Genomic DNA, 13,906 nt, shown 5'->3' with positions numbered 1-13,906 from the left:
AACAATATGCCATATTTATCAAATTATAGAATATATAAAGCTTGCAAATATTTTGTAGTAGATAATTCTCTTAAAGTGTACTCCTCATGGTTATGCTCTATTCATATTCCCACAAAAATGTCTATACTCTGAAGAACTTTAAGAGAGGAATACAGTAATTATTGGTGTATATGGTAAAGTCCATGTGTTTTGTGAATGTTAGGTATTGGATATATGAGCTCATAAGAGAAGATAATCTTTGGTACATTATATTGATCATGGCAATTTCTAAATACCTTATGGATTCTTAAAGGTACTAAATGAATAAGTACTATTTTTTAAGTTGCTATGTCATTTAAAAACATTTTGGTTTGGGCCATACCTTTGTCAATATGTTCCATATAGTTCCATATAAAATTAGAGTCTGTGTGTGATAACATCAAAGACATGCCTGAAGGGAACTTAATTTTTTTAAGGAGGTGGGGAATCCATTTGTAGAAACCAGTATAAGAAGCTGTTTGAAAGACATCAAACATGGACTTGTCTGGACTTTGCAGGTTTTAAGGTATATATAGAAATCAAAATTGACTCATTACTTTTAAAGCTTCATGTCAGCAAAAAATAAAAGAGAACGGCTGGAAATGGTAATATTTGAGATACGTAGTTTTTACTTATGTTGGAAATGGTAATATTTGAGATACATAGTTTTTACTTAGCTGCAGAAATCTACCCATAGGACCTTGCATGCATCCGAATGCTCTGCTACATGTGTTTAGAAATTTTTTTGCCTCTTTTGCCAAAACATAATAAAATGATAGCAAAATATGACAGTATGTGCACTGATCACAACAATATGATAAACTGCATCCATGTCTTTTAAGACTAGGAAAAAATAGACAAAATGTTCTAATTTCTGCTGGAGACTAGCAATATGCAAACCAGACCATTTTTGTTGAAAAGTTCTGGAGACATTTATGACCGAGTTTTTATATCCTTTAAGATAATTGTATCCTTTCATGATTGTGTCATTTCATGATATGTTCCTCTTGTGACAGATGCTGCTAGTATCAGGGTTAAACACAGATTGTTACTGATAATATATACAGTCTTTGTGCTTTAAATTCAGAATTCACAGAATTTAATGGGAACTTCAGAATTCTTTAAATTTCAAAATCTTAAAGTATATTTATTTGGGTACAAAATTTTATTGCCTTTAAAAATCTTTTTCAGTATCAAGTTTATTATTAAAAGCACAAGTAATAAAATAGAATTTAAAAGATTTATTTTCAGAATATCACTATTTTAATAAACAATCTTTTGCCTATGCCAGCTTCTGCTATTAACATCTAGCTAATAGATATTTTCTGTGTCTAGTAAATATGGTAATCAGTTTCAGAGAAAACTAGGCAGGTTTTGTGAGGCAAACTTGGAACACCTTGAAGGAATAGGACAGTTTGGAGGCTCTAATAGGACAGGATAAATATTCCTTGATTCATTTTTTAATTGCTCCATTTATTTTGTATACACAGAATCAAAAATTCTAAAAAGAAAACATTACCTTAAGATTATACAAATTAACAATGAAAGGAATTGTCCCACTCATTACTAAGAATGCTGTCAGGCTGGGCACAGTGGCACACACTTGTAATCCCAATACTTTGGGAGGCCAAGGCAGGAGGATTACTTGAGTCCAGGAGTCTCAGACCAGCCTGGGCAACAAAGCGAGACCCTGTCTCTGCAAAAATAAATTTTTAATTAGTCAGACATGGTGGTGCGTGCCCGTGTCCCAACTACTTCAGAGGTTGAGGCAGGAGGATCGCTTGGGCCTGGGAAGTCAAGGCTATAGTGAGCCTGTTTGCACTCACTGCACTCCAGCCTGAGTCACAGAGATCCTGTCTCAAAAATAATAATAATATTATTATTATCAGTAACTCTCACACCTTTTATTTACATTCACATCTGTAAATAATAAAATCCACAAAAATTAATTTACCCATTTTGAGATCATTAAATCTTAAGCAAAGTGAGCACACCTTAAATGGCTTTGGAATTTAAATAATTTGTTAGACAATTATAGAAATGCTAGCAGTAGTAGTTTTGGTTGAAGTTTAATTACTTCATTTGTATATAAAGCCCGCACTGTTTGTCAAGAAAGTGATGTTAAGTGTGTCATTTGTAATTCAGAACCATAAACAACTTGTTTAAAATGACAGTACATACATTATATATATATGGTTTGTTCTGGGTAGAGAACTAAAATAAGTAAGAATTAACATAGCAGTGATTTTTGTTAATGCAAAGGCATTGAATTCTTGCCTCATTTCTGAACTCTTACATTTGTTTTCTGTATTATACAGGTGCTTGATTGTTTCATTTCCTCCAAAATTTATGTATGAGTGAGTGTAGGGTTAATTGTAGCACAGTGCTTAGTCTTGTGAACACTGTTTCCTCAATAGGTATCTTACGTTGCCAGTGTTACAATCCCAGATACTTTGTTCAACAGATTACCTGTTCATACAGGAGCTGCATTGTTGTATAGCCTCATTCCTTCCGATGGGTGTGGAGCAGGATTAAAGCACACTTTATAGGGGTTCTAATTGTAGATTCCTAATTGACTTGGTGAATAGCAAATGCTAAAATTTAAACACACACACATACACACATATAAACCTGTTTCAGGGCGATCTACGTGACAGAACAAATACCTCACAGGTGTTGAATGCTTACAAGATAAAAGAGTAGTTCTTCCCCTGTTTCCCAAGGATTTTCTTTTGAAGTTTATATGGATTTTCTATCTCATTATTTCTTTTCTTAAAATGGTTTATGGCAAGAATCCATTTCATCTTTGGCTGCACTTTTCACTTCTAAAGGCAGAACTGATTGTTAGAAGTCAGCCACAATTAAAAACAAACAAACAAAAAATCTGTCAAGTAAAATTTCACACATTTTTGAGAAGGGAAAAAATGTGCCTGGATGCACCACAGGTTACAACTCTCTTACTGAAGGATGTTTGGGTTGTTTCTAATGTTTGGCTAAGACTGCTTGAACATTCAAGTACAGGTTTATCCGTAACACTTTTTTTACCATCTTATTTATAACATTTTTTGTTCAAATTATAGAGCATAGAATCGAAGGTAAAATGTGTCATATCAGTTGGACATTTTCTAAAGGTGAAATTTGAGACATAAGGAGAAAATGTAACATCCAAAAAATTCTCCAGGGCCTTTATTTTTCCACGATATCTAGATTTCCTGGCATTAAATCATTACCATGGAGGGCAATAAGAAGAGGTGACTTCTTCATTAGTGTCTATGTGACCATGGTTGGGAAATGTATAGATTTGTTTTTAAAATTGGTATTTGTCTAAATTATGTTCTCCAAAAGATTGTACCAAGTTAAGCAGATAAAGAAAAAATACGTTCTTAGAAATGATAAATATGTTTGTTTCTACATACATATATGAAAAACTTTTCTGATTTATAACTTGATAGAATCTGTGAACTGCCAAAGGCACATAGTAAATATTCTTGGATTCTTCAGGAATCCGTCAACTAATAACTATTTATTGGTAACTAACTGCCACCAAATAAAAATTCTTGAATAGATCTATAGTTGGGTAAATTGTAGAATATTAAAAGCACTGATTGAGAAATTAAAGAGTAAATATTGAGGGCTTTTTTCCCCCTTTATGTTAATCACATTGCAGGAAGTAGGGAGCATAGAGAAAATAGAGGGCAAAGCAATATTCAACGAGAAAAAAATTTTCTAGTTTTTACTGTTTTGACAATCTTTGATTAAATCACTTTTTTTTTTTTTTTTTTTTTTTTTTTGATACGGAGTTTCGCTCTTATTGCCCAGGCTGGAGTGCAATGGCAGGATCTCAGCTCACCACAACCTCTGCCTCCCGGGTTCAAGTGTTTCTCCTGCCTCAGCCTCCCGAGTAGCTAGGATTACGGGCATGTGCCACCATGCCCAGCTAATTTTGTATTTTTAGTAGAGACGGGGTTTCTCCATGTTAATTGGGCTGATCTCGAACTCTTGACCTCAGGTGATCCACCCGCCTTGGCCTCCCAAAGTGCTGGAATTACAGGCGTGAGCCACCGCGCCTAGCCAATTAAATGACATTTCTAAATCAATGTTGGGTATTATAATTTTTCAATTATAATTTTTCAATTATAATTTTTCAATTTTTCAATTACTTAGCAATTTTCAATTTTGCTAAGTAATTGTTTTTGTTTGACTTATATATAGTTGCTAATGATGTATGTATTTTCGTATTTGTTCAGTGACTTTTTTCTTTTGTTAATTACCGTTCATGAAAATTAGAAATGTCACCCTGTTTTATCCATATCCTTCCTTGCAGTTTCAATGCCTGTCAGTCTGCTTTCTTCTCAATAACTACCTGAGTCCATAGGCAGTGGTCTTCTCTTATGTTTTGTGTCAGACTCAATTAAAATTAAAAATTCATGTAATAGATATCTTGAGATATAAAACATTCATGCCTTTTGTTAGGTACTTTTCTATAAGGAATTTTGCTCCTAGTCCAGGACTTCCTACCACAATCTAGTTTAATCCCAGAAGATTTGTGCCTACATAAACACCATTGCTGTTAGTAAATACACAGGCTATGTCAGAACATAGACCTTCATTTATAGTGAACTTCTAATTATATGCTTGCCCTGCTACTAGAAAGGAAATAATTTACTTTAGATGGGGAAAATGTTATTCCATTTGACTGTCACATGATAGACTAAAAGCAATATGTTGCAGATATGCTTTTGTGACTGCAGGATACAAGTAAGGGGAATATACTGTAAACTAATGAGACCTGGTTTATTATTTAGAGGCCAGACTGTTGTGACTTAATAGTGTAGCATTTGACTCATAAAGGAACTTTTGTAGAAGTAACACTTTTTCTTTTTACTTTTCAGGTTTACAAGTAAAAGTAACCAAGCTAAAACAGGAACGAATCTTGTAAGTATCAGTATGTAATACTCAGGTGTTATTTATAGAGCAGTTGATACTAATGTCCAATTTGACCTTAATGTCTTATTTATAAAAAAAAAAATTAGCCCTACTTAATATGGGCCTTGGATAATCAGCAGCAATATTTTTTTTCAAATTCTAAATTAAAAAGAATAATTTGATAATTTTAAGTATAGCCTTAGTTAATTATGTATGTTTACATTATAATACAACTTACATATGTAATCTTTTCCCATAAAATATTAAAATGACAATTGATCTGTAGTCTCATTTTGATTTGTCAGCGGAGTTCTTTTTTCAGCCATAATTAACACTTGGAATTCAACATGCTACAAGATGGGGAGCAGAATAATTCTGGAATTTCAAAACTCATATGAATGAAAACTAAATGGGCATTATAAGACTCCTTTTAGGTAGTTTGAAATTACTCAAAGATTCCCTGAATTGTTTTGCTTATAAAGTTCTAAATGAGATCTGATTTTTTAAGTTCAGGAACAGATTTTACTCATGATTCTCTAGAGCTTCCACATTCAGGAATCTGAAACAGATGGCAGAGTAGAATATCAGCACCCATAACAAAAGTCAGTATCATGTAACTAATAATAATACATTTGGTTTACAGTCTGTCTATGGGCTTCAGTTACTTCACTTTCTGAAAGCTTCCAAGGCTGTAACATGCCATCTGTGGCCAGGCACGGTGGCTCACACCTGTAATCCCAACACTTTGGGAAGCCAAAGCAGGCAACTTGATTGAGCCCAGGTGTTTGAGACTAGCCTAGACAATATGGTGAAACCTCATTTCTATTAATGCAAAAAATTAGGCACGGGCGGTGGCACGCACCTGTGGTCCAAACTACTCCAGAGGCTGAGGTGGGAGGATTGCTTAAGCCCAGGAGGCATAGGTTGCAGTGACCCGACATTGTGCTACTGCATTCCAGCCTGGGTGACAGAGTGAGACCCTGTCCCAAAAAAAACAAACAAAGCTTTTTTTTCCATTATAATCTGCAAATGAAAATTGGTATATTTTCTGTTACACCAAAAAGTCACGTTTGGAAGTGAACTTAGTTGATTCAGGAATATAAAATCATGCATTTTTTAAAAGTTTTGTTTAAAGTGAAAATTTCTGGTTCTTCATAGCATTTTAAAGTGCCTTGTTTTAACTGTACATGTTCCTACCCTAAAGATGTTACAGAAAACCTCCTTAACCATAGAATACCCCTTTTCTGTGTTTCTGTGGCAGAGCTGTGTTTAGTACCCCTAATTGAGCTGTTTTTTAACTTAAACAGAAAACCAAATAATCCTTTTTTGAGTAATGAATGTAAGATGTACATTTTATTAGGTAGGATATTTTCCTACTGTGAAAAATAAAAACAATCAGAAGTGACTTTTACAGTAAGGAAAATTTCTTCTTTTATATGGAAAGCCCAAAGAAGGGACATTCTAGGACTGGTTAATAGGCGACTCAAAGACTCAGGTTATTTCTTCTCTCCCATCCTTAGTATTTTGACTTGCTGTCTTATTCTTGAACTCACTGCAAAACGTTGGCTGTCACCATTCTAGTCATCTTCTGCAGAACATCCCTGGGTCCTCTTTCACTAATTACAAAAGTTTGCCAGAAACAGACCCCAGCAGACTAACCGAGAAAAGACGAGAGAAGACCCACATAAAATCAAGAATGAAAAGGCCAGGCGCAGTGGCTCACGCCTGCAATCCCAGCACTTTTGGGAGGCCAAGGCAGGCGGATCACGAGGTCAGGAGATCAAGACCATCCTGGCTAACACGGTGAAACCCCGTCTCTACTAAAAACACAAAAAAAATTAGCCGGGCGTGGTGGCGGGCGCCTGTAATCCCATCTTCTCGGGAGGCTGAGGCAGGAGAATGGCATGAACCCGGGAGGCAGAGCTTGCAGTGAGCCAAGATTGCACCACTGCACTCCAGCCTGGGCAACACAGCAAGACTCTGTCTCAAAAAAAAAAAAAAGAATGAAAAAGATGATATTACAACTGGTACCACAGAAACACAAAAGATCATTAAGGACCATTATGAATAACTGTATGCTAATAAACTGGAAAACTAGAGGAAATCAATGCATTTCTGGATACATATGACTTACCAAGATTGAATCAGGAAGAAATAGAAAACCCGAACAAACCAGTAATGAATAGCAAAATTAATCAGTAATCACCAAGTCCAAGACCAGATAAATTCACTGCTGAATTCTATCAAGCTTACAAAGAACTAATACCAATTTTCCTTAAACTGTTCTAAAAAAGTGAAAAGGAAGGAATTCTTCCTATCTCAGTCTGCAAGACCGGCATCACCCTGATACCAAAAGCAGACAAGGATGCAACTAAAAAACTACAGTCCAGTCTCCCTGATGAACATAGATGCAAAAACGTTCAACAAAATACTAGGAAACCAAATCCAACAGCACATTAAGAAGATAATACATCATTATTAAGTGGGATTTATCTCAGTGATGCAAGAATGGCTTAACATATGCAAATCAATAAGCATGATACGTCACCTCAGTAGTATGAAGGACAAAAATCTTATGGTCGTCTCAATAGATGCAGAAAACGCATTTGATAAAATTAAACATCCCTTCGTGGTTAAAAAAAACTGTCAACAAACTAGGGCATATAATGAACAAACCTCAAAATAATAAAGGTCAAATGTGCCCAAAACCATAGCTAACATTATACCAAATGGGGAAAAGTTGAAAGCCTTTTTTCTAAGAACTGGAACAAGTCAAAGATGCCCACTTTCACCACCATTATTCAGCATGGTACTGGAAGTCTTAGCCAGAGCAGTCAGGCAAGAGAAAGAAAGAAAAGGCATCCTAATTGAAAACAAGGAAGTCAAATTGTACCTCTTTGTAGACAAGAAGATCTTATATTAGGGGGAAAAAAAAAGTTTTTGAGACAGAATCTCACTTCTTGCCCAGACTGAAATGCAATGGTATAATCATGGCTCACTGCAGCCTCAAACTCCTGGGCTTAGGCAATGCTCCTGCCTCAGCCTCCCTAGTAGCTGGGACCTACAGCTGTGTGCCACCACGCCTGACTAGTTTTTAAACTATTCTTTTGTAGAGATGGGGTCTCTATATTGACTAGGCTGGTTTTGAACTCCTGGGCTCAAGTGATCCTCCACCCTTGACCTCCTAAACTGGTGGGATTACAGGCATGCGCCACAGCACCCAGCCAAAAAAACCTCTTAAAACTAATAAACACATTCAGTAAAGTTGCAGGATACAAAGTCAATGTACAACAGTCACTGGTGTTTTTATACATAAATAATGAAATAGCTGGAAAACAATCAAGGCAATCCATTTATAATAGTTAGAAGAAACAAAATACTTAGGAATCAATTTAAGGAGGTAAAAGGTCTCTACAAGGAAAACTACAAAACATAGATGAAAGAAATTGAAGAGGACCCAAACAAATGGACTTCCCATGCTCATGGATTGCAAGAATTAATGTTAAAATGAACATACTTCCCAAAGCAATCTATAGATGCAGTACATTCCCTGTCAAAATACCAACGTCATTTTTCACAAAAATAGTAAAATTCCTAAAATTTGTATGGAACCAAAAAAAGAACTCAGTCAAAGCAATCCTGAGGAGAAAAAAAAAAAAAACTGGAAACTAGTAACATCACATTGCCTGACTTCAAAATATATTACAAGGCTATAGTAACCAGACCAGCATTATATTGATATAAAGATATATAGATGAATGGAACGGAGTAGAGAACCCAGAAATAAATCCACATTATATGTCACGGCCAACTAATCTTAGACAAAGCTGCCAAGAGCATACACGGGGAAAAGACACCCCCTCAGCAAATGCTGCTGGGAAAACTAGATAACCACACGCACAAGAATGAAACTGAACTGCTACTCACAGTACACAAAAATCAACTTGATAGATTAAAGACTTAAATGTGAGAACCCAAAACTGTAAAACTACTAGAAGAAAAAATAGGGAAAACTTTTCAGAACATTGGTTTAAGCCAAGGTTTTATGGCTAAGACTTCAAAAACACAGGCAGCAAAAGCAAAAATAGACAAATTGTACTGTATAAAAGTAAAAAACTTCTGCACAGCAAAAGAGACAATTGTGTCAGGTGACAACCCTTTGAATGGAAGCAAATATTCACAAACTACTCATCTGGGGACTCATATGCAGACTATACAAATAACGGGGTGACAACAATAACAACAAATAATCCCATTAAAAACTGGGCAAAGGAGAGACACATCTCAGAAAATAACATATTAATGGCCAGTAGGTGTATGAAAAATGCCCAACATCATTAGTAATCAGAGAAATGCAAATCCAAACCACAATGAGATACCATCTTGCCCCAGTCAGAATGGCTGTTACCAAAAAGACATACAATAACAAATGCTAGCAAGGATATGGAATAAAGGGAACCTTTGTACATTGTTGGTGGGAATGTAAATTAGTAAAGCTACTATGGAAAACAATATGGAAATTTTTCAGTAAAACTAAAAAGAGAACTACATATGATCCACCAATTCTACTACTGGGCATTTACTCAAAGGAAAAGAAATATGTCAAATGGATACGTGCACTTACGTGTTTATTGCAGTGCTATTCACAATAGCAAAGATACGGAATCAACTTAAGTGTCCATCAACAGGTGAACTGGATAAAGCAAATGTGTTATACACAGTAGAATACTGCTCAACCATAAAAATGAATGAAACTCTGTCATTTGCAGCATTTTGGATGAAACGAGGTCGTCATGTTAAATAAGTCATGCACAGAAAGACGTATTGTAACTCATATGTGGGAGGTAAGAAAGTAGATCATATGAAGGTAGAGAATGGAATAATAGATACCAGAAACTGGGAATGGTGTGTGGGTGGGAGGGAGGTAGAGTCAGTTAATGGGTGCAGACTTACACGGAGATAGAAGAAATAATGTTTGGTAGAAGAATAGCGTGACTATAGTTAACAACAGTGTATTGTATTTTGAAAATAGGAAACCTGAAATACGTGTAACACATAGAAATGATAAATACTTGGGTGATGACTACCCTAAATACTCTGACTTAATCATTACACATTCTATGTATGTGGCAAAAACTTCACATGTACCACATAAATATGTACAAATATAATGTATGAATTTTTTTTTAAAGAATGGAAATATAACGTTATTCAGTAGCTGATAATAATGCCTTACTTTATTTGATCCCCTTGGCAACCTTTTAAAATATATTGTAATTACTCTGTACCTGTACACCTCAGGTAGCCTAAGATTATACATTTTGGAAGCATAGGTAAGTAGCTAAATTCGCTGAGTAATCAGATAATTAAAGGGATCCTTTATTTACCACCCCTAGAATAAATTAGGTCTTTATATTGTGGTACCAGGAATTTGGGTTTATCTATGTTACTATAATCCCCTGTTCCCCAGTATACAATATACAGTCTTACCTCCATATTGTTAGAATAGCTGGATTTGGAAGCTATCTCAGCCCTTAAGGATTCCTGAAAGAAGCAGTTAGAGAATGAATACTACTAATATTTGTTCTTCAGTTAATTGTTTCAGACGTATGTTTTGATGAAAAACTATGCACGCAGCTAATGCTTTTACACAAATTCATTCACAAAATGAAACATGGTACTATTGACTGTTGGATGTTGTGAGGTTATATGAAAAGTTACCCTTGAGCTTGATCAGCCTGACTTTTTTTTCCCCCTTGAGATGGAGTTTCGCTCTTGTTGCCGAGGCTGAAGTGCAATGGTGCAATCTCAGCTCACTGCAACCTTTGCCTCTGGGGTTCAAATGATTCTCCTGCCTCAGCCTCCCGAGTAGCTGGTATTACAGGCGCCTGCCACCACGCCTGGCTTATTTTTGTATTTTTAGTAGAGACTGGGTTTCACCATGCAAGGTTGGTCTCAAACTCCTGACCTCAGGTGATCCACCTGCCTCGGCCTCCCAAAGTACTTGGATTACAAGCATAAGCCACCATGCCCGGCCCAGCCTGATTATTTTAGACTGGTTGTGTACATGGACTACATCTGTTTTCTCTATTGTATATCCATTATTTACTAACTGATTAACTCTCTTATTAGCTAACAAATCTGATCATCCTAATTACCAGCCATTACTTAAAAACAATAACTACTTTCTGCTGAGGAAATAATAAAGATGACATCTGCCATATTCAGCCAGCTTTATAACACTTACTAAGAAAATTCTCTTTAGCCGCTGAGAAATTTAGAAATTCTTAGAATGTAGACTACTCACCTTCAGATAAACCCTTGTTTTCTTTAAAAAATTATTTAATTAAGAAATTTAAAGAATTGTAAAGACAGAAAAACATTTTCCAGTTGTGCAGCACTGTTTTCATACTTTCTATTCCTTATCACAAAGTTTCTTTATAGAGAGTATAACTCGAACATAATGTTTTGTCCATTTTATTCATGGTAGTTCCTATCTCTCCCTATAGATCCCCCCGCCTCAGCCCCCATATGTGACATTTGATTTCAAAGTATTGAAAAAATTGTTGTATGTGCTGCATAGGTATGTAAAAGAGACAGGAAGGTTTGTTATCTATCTTATTACAGTTACATTCTCAAATACAAGATTTACCCAGCTTCCTATGCTAGTTATATTTAAAATATTCAGTTACCTTAGAAAAACAGAAGGCCACCAGTTAGGAAAATGATACTGAGTTTTTAGTAAAATGCTGCTAATGACATAGAGCTTGCCTTAGAAATGAAGTTAGTGATTGGTGTAATAATAACTCTTCCTTTGGATGAGGTCCAGGGCAGACCTGTCTTTAATATATTAGACACTTTTCGAAATTGCATGACTCTTTTTGCACTGTCTGGAATTCATCAATTTGCTTTTGTAAAGACCTTGTTAAATTATTTCTGCAATTAGTAAAAGCTCTTTTATGTTACCACTTTCTTGACCTGAATATTTTAAGAAATTGAAGTGAGCTTTAACTTTAACTTAGGTTATTCATCTACATAATAGTTTAGCTTTAAGACAAATACTGTCATGCTCTTAGTCATTCTAAATAGAACAGTAATGGAATATATGAATATGGGAAAATCAGATAACTCACTACTATTACAGAGTTCTGTTAATCATTTAAGAAAAAACCCTTTGCTATTTTCACTCCTTAAGACTGAAAACGTATATGTGTGCCTGTGCGTGTAAATCTTCAATTTAATATTTACTGTATTTTATGATACAGATTATTTAACTATTAAATTTGAATACATGTTAGCAGTCTGTTTTAGAACATGACTTTAATCACACCCCCAGGCTTAGACAAGTTATCTGGTTATATTTGGCGAATAGGATCAGTGAAAACCTGGTGTTCCTTCTGAATTAAATACATTTTCTAGAAGTATTAGGAAATATTTATTTTTTAATTTTTATTAAATGAGAAATGGCCAAGTTAACAAGCTTCAGTGATATATCGTTGTCTGTTATCTTCAAGTTCTCAGATGTCTCTACATGCTACCATAACCATATTTGTTGTATAGCAAGATGGTGTTGCTCTTACATGTTTTTCAATTAATATAAACTGTTCAACAAATTTTTAAGAAATACCCTCTATATTTGATACCTGACATTTTGCCTTAGTTGTTTTACCCATCTATTTTGGTGCCAGTGACACTAGATTCTAGCCACTTTGACACAATCATTTTGACATCTGCTTTTTATGACAGACTGACTTGCCACTCTGATTTGATATTTTAGGCCCTTCAAGAGACTGGGGAAAGGTGTTTGAATCACAGTATTATCTCATATTTTCAGCTTCAAGACTATACAGAAAATCCCAATCAAATTTCTAATGGGTTTTCTTACAATTAAAATATGTGCATGCTTTATATAATAATGTGATTTTTAAAAATAATGATGGACGGGTAAAATATGACGACTTTGGAAGGTAATCAGGTTTAAGTAGAAGAAAATTTTAGTTGTCTTTGTTAGTTTTTTTTCTCACTATAAAGTCATAATGGTAAACACTTAACATAGAGCCTACTGTGCACCACACTGTTTCATATCCAGTACATATATTAATACTTATTCTTCAGACTTTTTGCAGTAGATATTAATGTATCCATACTTTGTGAGGCCCAGAGAGTTTAGGTTAATTGTATCAGGTCACACAGCTGGTAAATGAGCTGGACTCAAACCCATGTTGCATCTGGGAGTAGGATTCATATTCTTCCACTTCACTGTAAGCTCTGACTTAAAAGCAAGACCAGGTAAAAATTTTAAACAACACAGAAATTAGTAAAATAGGAAGTATGAGTTCCCCATAATTGAAAGAGGTGATGTGAGTAGAGAAATATTATTTACATTAATACATATATGCAAAATAATAATGTACATTTTGATAGCTGTTTTGACAAAGTTGAGTCCATGGTGGCATGATACCTGTATGGTACATAAAAACTCTGCAGAGCAAATTCTAGTATAATTTGAACTGTGTTTACAAGATTTTCCAACTTGACCTTTTCGGTTGTTTTGTTTTGGTACAAGAAGTTCGTTATATAAACGCAGTGGAGCTCTTAGAATTATCCTGTTAAGAGTATTTTTATCTGAAAAACTTATTTATTTTTTGACCTTTAGAGATGCACAAAGACTAGAAGAATTCTTCACCAAAAATCAACAGCTGAGGGAACAGCAGAAAGTCCTTCATGAAACCATTAAAGTTTTAGAAGATCGGTGAGTCTGGCACTTAGGTCTTGAGTAATACGTGATTTCCTCCATAATAAGGAGTACATTGACTCTCATTTGTAATCAGTTTTGGGATTGAAAGTGATCTTTCCCACAGCCTTCTCTCACCTTTGAATGAATGCTTTATGAAAATAAGGATCTAGTCTTAAAGATTTTCATTAATTGTGAGATCACATCAGTTTACCTTTAAACGATATC

The 13,906-nt window shown here is 35.0% G+C and overlaps 1 protein-coding gene across 6 annotated transcripts in view; it reads left to right on the top strand.

Annotated features, from left to right (window-relative positions):
• Positions 1-13,906, top strand: part of RBBP8 (RB binding protein 8, endonuclease) — a 118,229-nt gene that overhangs the window by 28,150 nt on the left and 76,173 nt on the right. For 5 of the 6 annotated variants that reach the window (XM_050768075.1, XM_050768074.1, XM_050768073.1 and 2 more), the window contains exons 3-4: positions 4,911-4,953; positions 13,601-13,696. In XM_050768075.1, coding sequence (XP_050624032.1) covers positions 4,911-4,953; positions 13,601-13,696 — 139 coding nt within the window. Of the gene's footprint in view, positions 1-4,910; positions 4,954-9,632; positions 9,789-13,600; positions 13,697-13,906 lie in introns of all 6 variants that reach the window. The other variant, XM_050768077.1, reaches the window with a different exon arrangement.

The sequence above is a fragment of the Macaca thibetana genome, chromosome 18 (assembly GCF_024542745.1).
Source record: "Macaca thibetana thibetana isolate TM-01 chromosome 18, ASM2454274v1, whole genome shotgun sequence".
NCBI classification, from domain to species: domain Eukaryota; kingdom Metazoa; phylum Chordata; class Mammalia; order Primates; family Cercopithecidae; genus Macaca; species Macaca thibetana.
This window is presented reverse-complemented; position numbering and strand designations above follow the sequence as displayed.